The 14,402-nt window shown below is 44.4% G+C and overlaps 1 protein-coding gene across 6 annotated transcripts in view; it reads right to left on the bottom strand.

The window, feature by feature from the left end:
* Positions 1–7,771: 7,771 nt before the first annotated feature.
* Positions 7,772–14,402, bottom strand: part of MEF2A (myocyte enhancer factor 2A) — a 121,018-nt gene continuing 114,387 nt past the window's right edge. For 4 of the 6 annotated variants that reach the window (XM_030815078.1, XM_030815081.1, XM_030815079.1 and 1 more), the window contains 2 exons: positions 13,502–13,628; positions 7,777–11,883 (listed from right to left, as the gene is read on the bottom strand). In XM_030815078.1, the coding sequence (XP_030670938.1) occupies positions 11,496–11,883; positions 13,502–13,628 (515 nt within the window). In that variant the 3' untranslated portion in view covers positions 7,777–11,495. Of the gene's footprint in view, positions 11,884–13,501; positions 13,629–14,402 lie in introns of all 6 variants that reach the window. The other 2 variants (XM_030815080.1, XM_030815083.1) reach the window with 1 other exon arrangement.

Below are 14,402 nucleotides of genomic sequence, written 5' to 3'. Positions count from 1 at the left end.
TGGCTAAGAAAACATCTGGAGGAGATGACATTTCCTTAGCATCTGAAAGAAGGCTAGGATTTAGTGATATGGCAGTGGATGGTTCTTTTCACAGAGCACTGTTCAGTGTGAGCGAAGGCCTAGAGGCTGGAAACGGGGACTGTGTAGACAGGGAGCTGAATAGTCTGGTGCCTGGCGTGAAGGAAATGTAAACAGAGCCGTGGGAAGATGCTGCAGGACTGTTTGAGGCTAAGTTCTGGGCAATGCTGAGGTCCACGTTTAAGTGATCTGGACATGATTTGATGGACAGTGGGAAGCTACTGAAAGTCTTGGAGCAATAGCGAGTTGATGGGCACGGAAGTGAAGAATGGTAGTCACAGTTTTGGAGAGGCTTGGTTGGAGGAGTGGAGACCTTACGAAGTGTCTCGATTTGTACTCACGGGATTTGAATTTATAGAGGTGATGCATGACAACATGGAGACATTGCTTCTTCCTGATGTTATTGCAAGAAGTTTTACTACTTGTAATTCCCAAGAGAAGGGAGCACACCAGGCCCCACAGGGCCACATAGGGGATGCACCAATGTTGGTCAGGAGGCAGAAAGGAGCCAGGGGCACGCTCAGGCCAGAGCCTTCATCGTGTTTCCGTGGGAAAGGGAAGGCAGGGCAGGGAAAACAGGCTAGTCCTGGGAGTGGCAGTCTCTCGTCAGTCAGCAAGGCCCACAAAGCCAGAGCATCAGGAATACAGAAGACAAAAACCAGTTACTGCAATAAGCAAGAGTTAATACAATTGGCCCTGTGATGAAGGGATGCTGAACAGACAAATGCAGAATCTCAGACAGCCCAGAACACGGTGCAGTGCAGAACTGGCGGCGTGATTCTGAGGGGCCTTGGTGGGGCCTTGGTGTGGCTTTCTGCATATTTCTGTTTGGGACTCATCGTCTCTTGGATCTGTGGATTTGTAGAGTTTCATCTAATTTGGACAGATTTTAGCCATTGTTTCTTTGAAACCTTTTTCATTATTTCCCTCCAATTACATAGCTCATTTATATTCATTTTTTATTGTCTCCTGTTTTATTTTGGATAGTTTCTATTGCTGTTTTCCTTTGTAGTGTTTGTCTAATCTATAGTAATTCCATTCAGTGCATCCTTTAAAAAAAAAAAAACAAAAAACAAAACAAAACCAGAGTCTTGCTCTGTCACCCAGGCTGGAGTGTACTGGCGTGATCTTGGCTCATTGCAACCTCCGCCTCCCAGGTTCAAGTGAATCTCCTGCCTCAGCTTTCCAAGTAGCTGGGATTACAGGCATGCACCAGCATGCCTGGCTAATTTTTGTGTTTTTAATAGAGATGGGTTTTCGTCATGTTGCCCAGGCTGGTCTCAAACTGACCTCAAGTGATCTGCCCACCTCAGCCTCCTAAAGTGCTGGGATTAGAGGCGTGAGCCATCGGGCCTGGCCCAACGCATCTTTTACTACAGGTCTTTTTAATCTCTAAAGGTTCTGTTGGGGGTCTTTTAAATATCTTCTATTTCATCATTGTGTTGATATATTCTGACACGTGGAGTATATTGTAATAGCTGTTTTAACATCCTGACCTGCTAATTCCATCATTTGTGTCATTCTGGGTCCGTTTGTTGATCTCTGCCTCCATCTGTCTCCCATTATAGATTGTATGTTCTTGTTTTTCTACATGCGTAGTAATTTTTTGTTGGATGCTAGACATGGTGAATTTTATGTTGTTGGATGCTGGATTTTGTTGTCTTCCTTTAAATAGTTTGTGCTTTGTCCTGGGGCATGGTTACTTGGAATCAGCTCAGTCCTTCTGAGTCTCACTCTCCTGCTATGTTAGGGCAGGTGTAGAGCAGCGTGTAGTGAGGGCTCATTCGGCCCTGCTCCCAGGGCAATGCCTTCTGAGGATTTTTTCAGTCCTGCTGCTGTGGTGATGCCTTTTTAAGATTCTCCGAATGCTGTGTGTGGTGGTCTCACCACCGAACACACACAGCATTAATAATCTAGTTAATAATCACCTAATAATCTCTCTGGTGGGAACACAGATGATTCCTGGCCCTGGGTAAGCTCTGGGAATTGTCCCGCCTGCTTTTTCTGTTGGCTCTTTTCCTTGACTCTGTGATTTCCTCACATGCACGTACAGGCCAGTACTCAGCCAAAGACTTGGGGGAATCTCTGTCCAGCTTCCCCCTCCCCAGTACTGTGCCCCCACAAATTCTAGATGCCTCAGACTCCCTGAACCCCAAACTCCATCTCCCCTACTTGGCAAAACCACCTGACTCTGTCCTGTGGTTTGCAAACCCTCCAGGCGGTGAGCTGGGGCACTCATCAGTTTCATCTGGTTTATTTCTAGTCTGAGCGTTCACTGTCCTGCACTGCCCGTTGTCCAAGGCCTCATCTATTTTGTTGGATTCTTTTAAGTGAAAGAATACACCTGGTTGCTGTTATTCTAATATGGCCAGAAACAGAATATCATAGGCCAGGGTCAGGGGAGGGGCAGCCAAAATGTGGCATGAGGGGGCAAGACTGGTTCTGAGGCAGGGCCAGGGGAGCAGGCCTGTCAGTGGACTCTAATTTGTGAGCCTGGACTGCATCATGGGACAGGAAGCCAAAAGGGGCAGATTTTCTTAGAAAGGCTTAAGAACGAGTCCACTGAATTCCATGCACTGTGAAACAGACAGCTGCTCTGGAGGCGTGTCGTTGACATAGTTCAATCAACATGACTACATTCCCCCCGTCAAGTGCCAGGCTCCCTGTTTCTGCGAGTCTTAGCTCAGCTGAGTAGTTAGAAAGGAAGGATAGCCCATGTACCAGTCATCCAGGCAGTGGCAGTGTCACCCTGGGTCCTTATTGCCACTTTGAGATCACTGCTCCTCCCCCCTCCCTAAATCCTCCTGCTTCTTTGAAGCACGTGTTATCAGAACACAGTTCCTGCCCCATTTCCTTGTTGCATCATCTACGGATCTTCTGGTGGCTTCCTCTCCTCCACTGATGACTTTAGCACCTGGCTTCATCCTTGATATCCCTGCAGGTCAATGCTTCCCCATCTTTTCCAGGTTTTATCACATATAGAAAAGAATCAAATATGTCTAGCACCCCCAGGTAAAGCAGAGGGGATCTGATGATCTTCACATGAACCTTAGTGTCTTAGACACAGGAGGCAGTGGTAGTTTTTTTCTGTTTTGGTTTGTTTTTGAAACGGGTTGATAGAAAAGCATGCTTTTATGCTGATAGGAAAGATCTAGGAGAGAGGGAGAAATTAATGCTGCCAGAAAGAGGGGATAGTTACAGAAGCAAAGACCTTGAGAAGGAGATGATGAGACCCAGGATACAACACAGAAGGCTTGGACTTAGATAAGGGCATCAACGGTCCCTCGACAGTGCCTGGAGGGAAGATTCCTGGATACCACGTGCGAAGCTGAGGTCGGTCTCATCCGATTCCATCTGTTTTCTCAGCGGAAAATGTGAGAGGAAGTAACCAGCTGAGAAGAGAAGGAAGTGGTCTTGGAGGTGTGAAAGGAGAGGAGATGCAGTAAAATAGTTATGTCTGAAAGGGAGCAAGCCAGCATACTAGGGAGCTGCAGCTGCATCTCTGGGCAGTGTTGAGAGCCGTTTACAATTTATGGTCATGAGGAATGAAAATAGAAAGTCCAGAATTAGCCCCTTTACTCAGTGGAGTAAAGAGGAACTTTTTAATAAATGGTACTGGGACAAGTTGACAGCCTTTACATTTTTGTATTTTTCTTTTTGTAGAGAGGAGGTCTTGCTGTGCTGCTCAGGCTGGTCTCAAATTCCTGGGCTCAAGTGATCCTCCCACCTCAGCCTCCCAAAGTGCTGGGATCATAGATGTGAGCCACCACACCTGGCCATAGAGAGCCTTTTGTAAACACATAAAATTAGATCCACATATAAGAACAGACTCCAAATGGATCAGCAATCTAAAAGTAAAAGATGAAACCATACTAGAACAAGAGTACGTGGGTGAATTCCTCTCTAACCTTGGTGTACGGAAAATATTTCCAAATGCAACTCAAAAGCTACAAGCAATGACATTGATAAATGTGACTCCATAAAAATGAAATTTTGCATGACTAAAGTACACAAAAAAGTTACTCATAGCACACACACCAAAGGGTCAATATCCCTAATATAAAGATAACCCTTACAGGTTGGGGGATGAAAATAAAAAATCTAATAGAAAAATGAGAAAAAGAACAGAAATTCACACACTTGAAAGATATTAAGATGTTCTCAAACATATGAAAAAAATGCTGAATTTCACTCATAATAGAGAAAGGCAAATTAGAACATTGAGATACACTTCTCAGACTGGTAGAAATAAAAAATATGACTGCACTCGGCTGGCAAGGATGTCCCCATACGCTGCTGGAGGAAATGCAAACTGGTACATCTCTGGAGGCAAATGTGGCAATACCTTCCAAAACGACACGTTAACTTCCTCAGCAATCCCACTTCTAGGAATCTACCCTGAAGATACATCTTTAAAAATACAAATATACACACGTGTAGGGCTATTCATCGATGACTGCAGAATATTGGTAACAGCCTAAATGCCTACACGTGGGTTAGCACCACGGTACATCCACGCCATGGACGAAAGCATCTATGACCTAATCACTCTATGGAGTGATTTCCAGATAGACTATTAAGTGGAAAAAGCAAAGCCGCCTATTTGTACAAGTACAGGAAGGGCTTAAACCGGAAACTAAAGAGACTAGTTGTCTCTAGGGGCTGGTGGGAGTGGTGGGGATAGGAATAGGCTAGCAGGGGTGAAGAGGGAATGTTTTTCTGAGCATCTTTTTGTATAGCTTAGAAACACAGTAACGTTTCAGATACTATTCATACACCCCTCAAAATAAATCATTAAAACCGACTAGGATGGGGAGGGTGCCGAAAGTGAAATAAAACACGAGCAGATGAGCTAACCATGTTACAAATGAGTAAGATAACCACACTGAAGGGATTGGCGACTACAAGTAACTGGAAACCACTGTCTTGACTGGATAGTGTTAAGGCCAAAGGCAAAACCCACAAAACCACATAAATGCTCTCATCTAGTCAGTCGATGTGTGTTCCCTACACGGGTATGGGCAGTTCTGAAAATAAGTGTACACTGGAACTGAACAATAAGTAAACGGACTGTAGATAATAAGAGCTGGGTTCCCTACCACAGGAGAAAGAAGTTACGAATGAGGAAAGGCTAAAAGGAACCATGGGGCATTGAACTGGAATCCAAAGCATTAGCGTAAACCATGGCTTTTGACACGTTTAGGTAATTAGGAATATGGATGGATGTGTGTGTGTGTGTGTGCATAACTACATGTATTTCCTTGTTGTGTCTGCACAAAGAGCCCGAAAGAGGTGATACCCTAGTAACAATAAGCACATCTAGTGCCCAGATCTGGTTTCCAAATACCATTCTCCAATAAAGGGAATCATTAATCGTGGAAAACGTGGTCGACCCAACAACACAAGATGAGTGTGGAGCATCTTCTGGTGCCAGAAAGGACATGCTAAAGGGGGTGGAGAGACTCAGATTTAACGTGGAAGGCCACCTGATCAAGCTCCTAATGGTCAAAGCTGGAACAACTGGAGGAGTAAAATAATGACAGTACTGGATTATAGCCCACAGGAGAAACAAAATCCGAGTCCACAATGATATAATGAGTTAAAAAAAATGAGAAGGGACAGCTGCTCCTCGCAGCAGAATTCCAAAGAATCAATGCGGAAGAAAACAGGCAGCTACGACAGCTGTAGACAAGATGCAAAAATTAGTGGGTGAAAATACAACCCTGCAGCGTCTCAAGGTATCTCCCCCAATAAATGTATCAATTACAAAGGGACAGAAACTTTTTACATTGAAGAAACCCTGTCAAAACCACTGAACCAAGTGATCAAAGTCAGTATCACCTGGAATAAGACATCAACATGGACTCCATGATGCATTAAGGACACATTTCTGTGGTTTTCTTGCCAAAATGCACAACTTCATTCCAATCATCACATTACAGATCCACATTGAGGGGTTTTAGACAGAATAACTGATCAGTATTCAAAAGTGTCAAAGGTTCTATAAGAAAAGCTGTAACAAGTGACAAAGGGAAATGTGGGATCCTGGATTGGATCCTAGAACAGGCATGAGTGGAAAAAATGGGGAAATTCAAGTAAGGTATTTAGCTAAAAATGCTGTGTCAATATTAATTTCTGAGTTCTCATACTGGTAGTATGGTTATGTAAATGTTAGCATTAGGGAAAGCCCGCTGAGGGATATGTGGAAACCACGTTATTTTCCCAACTCTTCTGTAAGTCAAAAGTGAGTTCAAAATGAAGTGTATATACTAAGAGTAAAAAAAAGGGGGGACTGTGGAGTGAAACCAGTTAGTACAAGTGATTTCTTTCTTCCACAGCTGCGTTTGCTTTGGTTCGCTAGAAAGCAGGCCCACCATGCATCTGTAAGGAAGTGACTGGAGTGTAGGCCCTGGCATCTAAGCTGAGTAAGATGCCCTGTCAATTTGGGTCCTCTGGGAAGCAAGACTGATGAAATGAGGAGCACCAAAGCTTTACACCCCGGCTCCGTGCATCTGAGGCTGGGGCTGCCTGCGAAGAGCTCGTCCTAAGCCCAAAGCCTGCAACAGCTGGGATCAGGGCTTACCTCTCGCAGACGGGGCTCAGCGACTCTCTGCGGGATGAGGACACGAGCCCACTCGATCTGGAACGTCTGGTGTTTTAAGCCCCAATCTGAAACCTCCTGGCCCCGTGGAAGATGGCAAGAAACACTCCTCTTCCTCTCAGTTTTACAACTGAGTGGTCCTCGGGCCGCTTGTGAGCCCCGAAGACCGACGGAGCAGGCTGCGGCTGATCAGCTGGCACAGGGCTCCCACTGAAAATCATCTTGGCTGGTGCCACAGAATCGGCCTGAAAACAGGATACTGCCTAGAGCAAGGCACCCAGGGGGCCAAGCAGGAGAATGGAATGAGTTGACTTTAAGTAGCTGCAGCTGTGATGAGAGTATTTTTAGCAACAGGACTCAGCCAGCTTTCAAAACCTGCTAATAAGAGCCCCACTGCAGCCAGCACAAAAATTTAGTTTTCAGTTTAACACCAGGAATCTGCTTAGCTAGGAGCTGGCTTAGAAGGCACATCAGGAGAGAACATTTTCTACTGAAAGTTGAAGATTTTTCATTTTCTAGCTGAATTATGACAAAGGGAGATGACCATGAAGTGCCTGCCAGCATACTGGGATGTGCACCTATCACTGTTGAAAACTCAATTCATGCCAGCAAATCTGTCTTCTGCTGCCTCTAGCTCAGCATCATGTATGTATTTTGGGCAAAACTAATCATTTCACACCCTAGACTTTAAAGAGACACAGAATCTAACGATGGTTCTAACATACCCACCCCCTCTAACACGCTTTGGCGTATTTCCTGTGAGAAGCAGTAACTGGAGGCCCAATGGATTCCATTCATCCACAGCGCTGTGCATGCAACAGCCAGATTAGGCCCCGTTGGGACTGCGTGGCCCGCTGCTTCCTACAGGCTCCAGGGCTGCCCAGCAGGGATGACCTGGGAGCCGACAAGGGGGAGGCCAGTGGGGGCGCTGGGACGGTTTCCTGGACCCTGTCTCAACCCAGAGAAAGAGGCCTGCAGGTGAACAAGGTCTTCGTGAAAGGAATGAAAAAGGAGAGGGCTTTAGGGGAAGGGGCTGCCTGGTGGCAAAGCCAGCGCCTCGTTTCCCCAGGCAAACATGACAGAGTCTCGATGCACTGTAAGAGCCAGTCCGTCTTTACTGGAGTGAGTGCGGGAGACAAACAGTTTACAACAACCTTTAGCATTGTCTTCACCATTTGATAAAAAGTTCACTATCATATTTATTGTATAATGAAGAAAAACAACACATTCAGGGAGAAATTGAGATTAACTTATTTTTCTTAAAAGGTTCATCTCAAGGATGGCAACAAAGTCCAGCTTGTGCCACCAAACGGTTTCACATGATCAAACCGTGCACAGCTTCTTGTGTGAACTGTTGACTACAAACATTTACCAAATACATAAATCTCTTTTAAAAAAAGCCATTTTAAATATAGCAAAGCAGTGTCTTCTTGCACAGCAAAGTGAAGAAAGTTTCTACAGAGAAATAGAAGTTTTACATTTGTAAAATCTTTTTCACATTCTAATCATCTAGCTTCTTAAGATCCAACGCCAGGAGTTTTCAGGTTCCTTATTTACTATGTATTTCTTGTGCGCATGATGGTTAATACAGAAATTATGTTAATGCATTACTAGTTATCCTTCTAGTTAAAGGAAATGGTAAAACGTGTGTTGTTCTTTTAGAACAAACCCCTGATTTAGTCTATAACACAATGGACATAATTGGGCTCAAAAGATGGAGTTTTGATTGGGGCCACCTGTGTACACACTGGTGACTTTCACTCGCAGTGGAGTAGCGGTTAGAGTACTGAAGAAGCACAGCTGTTGGAAACTGTACTGTAACCAGTGCAATTTAAGCTTTTTTTGCTTTTGTTTTTTAGTAATAAAATACTTCTGGGGGGATAAAATTTTCTTGCAATGGTGTCTCATACAAAACACGAGTCTAAAAGGGTAAGAAAAGACGATTCTAAAGCAACACCATTAGCGTCGTCCCCACTCGAGGCTGGTTTCCACCCAGAGATGTGGATGTGGGTGTGTTCACACATGGGCGTCTGGGTGAGAGATGTCTGTCAAGTCCATATGCTCCAGGCCACACTGGGCGTATGGGAAACAGGTTAACAGTCAAATATTCAGTTCCTGAAATGGAATACATTGTTACTTGGTCAGTGTAATTTAAATACAAACTCCGAGCCTTGAGTAGTATCATTTTAGAAAACAGTAGTTGTACTGATTATAAACCTGCATAGAAAGAAAGACTATTGAGATACAGTCAGAAAAGCCATCTCATAAGGCACACAAGAAAATAGACAGTAAATGTGAATGTGTTAACTCCTATTCCAATGTACAGCAGAAGTTCATGAACATGCATAAATAATAACGAAGGAATCACTTAACACTTTCAAAGCTATAAATGGTTTACAAAGTGGTAAGGATTATTTTGGAACTTCAGTGTTGGGAGACTGTCTTGTTTGGATTAGGTGTGGCCTTATGAAGAAATGTGTTCAGTAAGTAGTTCAGTAAAGTAAGTACATTTTTAAAGAAAAATCCTTTCTGAATAAGAGCCAAATGTCTATACTGAAGAGAGGAGACAGCACGTCACCCTCCTTTTTTTGGCCTCTCTCAAAAGTTACTGCCCAAACTGCCATGAGAACAGAACCTCCAGTTTGCAGCCTGTGGTGCGAGGGTCTCTCCTGCACTGATCATACCTATGTGTCAGTCAGGAAATCTGGCTGATGACTTGTCACAAACAGCAGATGAGGAAAATGTCAAAAGGAACATAATTTGGGAGTGGTGGTGGGGGGGAACAAAATGTACATAGAAATTGTAGGTAGCTGCTCAATATCATTTAAAATATAAAATAGCAATTTTTAAACCTTTGAGTTTTTTAGGAAAAGGAGTATTTAAAAATCTACAATGAAAGATATACAGGACTTTGAATTTTGCTCATGGCACAAGCCCAGTAAGTGGATGAACCTGCTATCATCCATTAGTTGTCTTCCTGAAAGAATAAGGCCTTGTTCGAAATCCAAGCTGAGGGTGGCACTGATTCCAATTAGGATGGCAAGAGTCATGCCAAGGACCGGCACCCTAAGAGCGTTTCTCCCCACATACCAAAGCATCACGGCGATGTGCAGAAGAGCTGATAACGGTAGGATTTTGTAACCAGCTGCATCGTTCTGTTTTCAGAGGGTCAAGGAAAAAAGATGCCTTTCCCCACGAGTATTTTCCCCTAATCATTTACCACTTATAAAACCTTTGTGCTCATCTACTATTTTGCCATTTTCTCTAATATTAATTAAATTAGGTCAGCTTTTTCTACTACATTTTTTTCCTCACAAAAGGCAAGTTTTAAATAATGCCTTATAAAATCTGTTACAACACAGTTTATACTTATGCAGGATGAACTTAACACCAATTTTTTTTGCCACTTTGCTATTTATGTACACATACAAAATATATAATGATGCCCAACCCATACAGCACAAAGATTACAATGTAACATCACACATTCACCACCAGTGAGGGGAGAAACCCCTTTCTACAATCCTCTGAAAAAACTGGGCTAATAATTAAAATCCAAAGTACAGTATATTTAACAAAATAGTAAATATTAAACAGTGAATACTTAATAAAGGACCTCGCCTTTTCCCCCCAAATTGGCGGCAATCCACAAAAATATACTTTTTAATCTGGTGACCATACAATACATAGGTACTTACATCAAAGGTGATAATATATTTAAGATGCTATATACACAAAGAGTTTGGCTCAACTTTTAATTTACATTTAGAATAAGTGTTCATGGCTTTTTTTTTCCAAGGTTCTGCTTGCAAGATATTTTTGTTTTCCCCTCTTAAAATAAAACTAAAAAGTTAAACCAAGATAAAGCTATTCTCTAAAAAAAAGTTACAACATATAGCTTTGGCTTATATAAATAATTCATAGCAGAATGTGTTCAAAAGTAGTGAATATAATTTTATATATAGTCATCAATTCATAAGGGTGTTTTCTTTCATATAAAATATACATGAGCTAAAATCAGTTTCTTTAATTTTTAAGATATGAATGTAAAAAGAAACTTCTGACATATTCCAATTATAACTTAATATATTAATTTTACTTTGTTAATGCTCTATATTTCTAGGCTAGTATTTTCTGAATATCTCATGCGTGTTTTCTATTCTCTTTCTTTATTAGCTAAAGATCACTTCTTGACCCAATACATTTTTGCACGTGCAAAACAGTTATGTGTGGGGCTTTTTTGTTTTGTTTGTTTTTAATATCAACAGCCCTTTCCCATGCACCCCTTTGCAACAGACACCCATGCCAGGTTGGATAATATAAATGACATTTTATGTACAGTATTGCTTTCTTGGTTCCTGCTTTTCTACTGCTCTGTTCTACAAAGCATTTTCTCTTAAGTAACTACAGTCACCGCACAGTTAAATAAAACAAGTAGGGGGCCCTCTAGGTTTCTGCAAGCTAGTGTGGGAGAATCATATATGGGTACACGTTTCTCTGCAAAAACTGGTTATCTTTATGAAACAAGTAGTCCAAGGAAGTGCCAGACTGGTCTGTGCCTACAGGGTGCTTTGTCTGCCATGGGACACACATCTGCAGACCTACAAGGAGTTTGCAGGTAAGTGCCTGATTCTGTGTATGTAACACACACCCACACATACACACACACTCACACCCACATACATATATATGTAAAGGGATATATATATATGTATGTACATATAAATATATTTAACTCATGTCCTTATTTACCGATTTAGATATGTAGGGCAGTTCACTGCAGTAACACAAAAGTACAAACATCAGCTTGGAAGCCTTAGGTCACCCACGCGTCCATCCTCATTCGCTTTACAGAAGGGCTTTCTCTGTCCTCAGTGTTTGGGGGTCGGCCAAGCACTATTGGAGAATGGAAGTCGCCCCGTGGATCCTCCCGATCACTGCCATCATAGGAGCTACTGGAGCTGCTCAGACTGTCCACAGGGGAGCGCCCCATTTCCTGTCGGGGCTGGGGCTGCGGGGGTTGTGGCTGTGGCTGCGGCGGCGGTGGCGGCTGCTGCTGCTGCTGCTGCTGCTGCGGCTGCTGCTGCTGGAAGCCCGATGGGGTCATACGATCCCGAGGAGGTGAAATCGGTTCGGACTTAATGTTGATGTTTTGGTTGGTATTAATGGATAAATTGGAACCCTGAGATAACTGCCCTCCAGCACTGAAGGAAAAAAAAGAGAGAGGTCAGATGGCTTGCGAGTGCCTCTGCAAAACTGGGATGATACAGCAGAGACATTGCCTGATGGAAAAGGGCCCAGAGTCTGAAATCTTGTCCGAGTTCCCCAAGACTGGTTTGGGTCGTTTCCTTCAGTGCTTGGCACAAAAGGAAATCCCATCTTCCTAGGAAGAAAGAGAACAGTGCTGCTGAGCCCTTAGGTTACTTGGTTCTGTCACCCACAACGTTGGCGATTTTGCAGCTAAAGTAGACAAACAATGTCAGCGTCTTCATGCTGTGCAGGGACCAGAAAGGCAGAGGAACAGCACAGCAGCCTCATCTGCTCCCTGCCTCTTCTTCCTCGGCATCTGCTCACCATCCGCCCGGGCCCTGTGACAGGGCACAACATCTCTCCTCCTCACAACACCTCTAAGGTGCAAGTCATAGCATCCTCATTTTCCAGGTGAGGAAGTGAGGAGCTGGCTGAGAGCAGCACAGGAGGACGCAAGCGGGCGGCCCCCGGCCTGGGCGCTGAGCCCCTTCCACTTGCTCTTCCAGGACTATGGTCAGTGCATTCACTTAGGATGCTCAGGACAGGCCTGAGGGCCAAACCCTGTGTAGGCAAATCTCCCTGAGATAACTCTGCTGCTTCTTCCATGACGTAATTCCTAAGAAGACCACTGATAACCATCCTCCTTGTGGAGTTACTTCAGAATGGATGAGGGAAAGGGATTGCTGAACTCAGGCTCTCTGGGGACTTCCTGGGCAGAGGCGAGGGGCCTGGGGTATTCCTACTGCCCAGAGCAGAGGCAAGGCAGCCAGCCTTCATGGATGCCAGCTGGGTCTGCTATGCTGTCCCCTCTCCTGGGACACTCTCCTCCAGCTGCTCCGTGGGTCTGCTGTCATCCTGGTTCCACAAAAGCCCTGTTCTTTCTCCCTGCTGTTCAGGGATGTCTGGCCTCATCTGGGCACCACTGTAAATCCTCTTTGCTTATATCCTTACACCCTGCCCACAGGAACACTCTCTTTGTGAATGAGGTTTGGCATGTGCATTGGGATGGGATCAATCACACAAATCCTATGGAACCTGACTGATATATAAGACACCCTGTCCCCAGTTTTCCTTCCCTATGGCCCAGGGAGAAAGCAAAAGGTACAGCTTATCTTCCTATTCTCGTGTACAGATACTCAACAAAGCAATAAATGGCAAGGGTGGCAGGGGGCCTGAACACCTACAGGCTGCAGTGGAACCAGAGGCAGGTGCTTGGGAGCAGGGGTGCAGTAGGCGGCTTAATCACTGGTCAGAGGGCAGAAGGTGGTGCATGTGGGTGATATCTGTGCCTTCAGACCCCCTCAGATCCTGGCTGAGTCTCTCTACCTCAGGATGTCCCTATGGGAGAAGGCTTGCTCCCCAAATCCCTTCAAGGAATGCCTAGTTTGTCAGTATCCAAGCTACTATCTAGAGCCAGGTAAGAAAATATTTTCTCCCAACACTTGTATCTACCTGAAAAGGAATCACTACAGGATTCCTCACACGAAACTCAACAGAGCAAAACGCTGTAACTGACAGGAGAAGAGAGTGTGTGGCAGGAGTAAAGGTGCAGGAAGACTTCCAGTTACTCACACAAGGGAGCTGAGGGCTGCTTGTCCTAGGTGGTGCTGCTGCCAGGCCGACACCTGCCCCAGCGACAGCATTCCCGGTGAGTTGAAGCCTTGAAGGGCTGACAGGTCAGCGCTGGTCAGTGAATAATCTACAAAGGAAGACAAGACGGCTCTGCATGTGATGGAAGGTCCATACGGAATCTATTTCTTAGATAGCTACTGCAAAAGCTCCTACATTGAGGTCAGGCATGCTGGCTCATGCCAGTAATCCCAGCACTTTGGGAGGCCAAGATGGGCGGCATCACTTGAGGTCAGGAGTTTGAGACCAGCCTGGACAACATGGCGAAACCCCGTATCTACCAAAAATACAAAAATTATCCAGGCATGGTGGTGCATGCCTGTAGTCCCAGCTACTTGGGAGGCTGAGGCAGGAGAACTGCTTGAACCCAGGAGGCAGAGGCTGCAGTGAGCCGAGATCGCGCCACTGCACTCCATCCAGCAAGGGCAACAGACTCCCTCTCAAAAAAAAAAATAAAAAGTTCCTACATTGAGAGAGGCCAGCTACTTCACAACAAAACAACATACATGTGGGTCTAAAATCTGCAAAATCTTTTCTTGGAAGATTGACAGGATCTAGCAATATTTAGTTGTCTGGGATGATTCAAATAAGAGGCCATCATTAAAGAATGTTCTGTACAATTGTTACTTTAAATATGCCTGCCACTACCCTTTGGAACAAAGAGAAACACTCAAACTCAACCAGAGTGAGTTTGAATCAGCAAGTCTTAATGAAGCAAGGGGTTGGGGGACAGGGAACAGGGGACAGGAAAGACAGAACCCCTTCATGGGGTGCCAGGCTTAGTGACATCATTACACAATTAATAACTGCATTTGTTAAAGTACCTAGACTATCACAAACTCCT

The sequence above is a fragment of the Nomascus leucogenys genome, chromosome 6, assembly GCF_006542625.1.
Source record: "Nomascus leucogenys isolate Asia chromosome 6, Asia_NLE_v1, whole genome shotgun sequence".
Classification (NCBI taxonomy): Eukaryota; Metazoa; Chordata; class Mammalia; order Primates; family Hylobatidae; genus Nomascus; species Nomascus leucogenys.
This window is presented reverse-complemented; position numbering and strand designations above follow the sequence as displayed.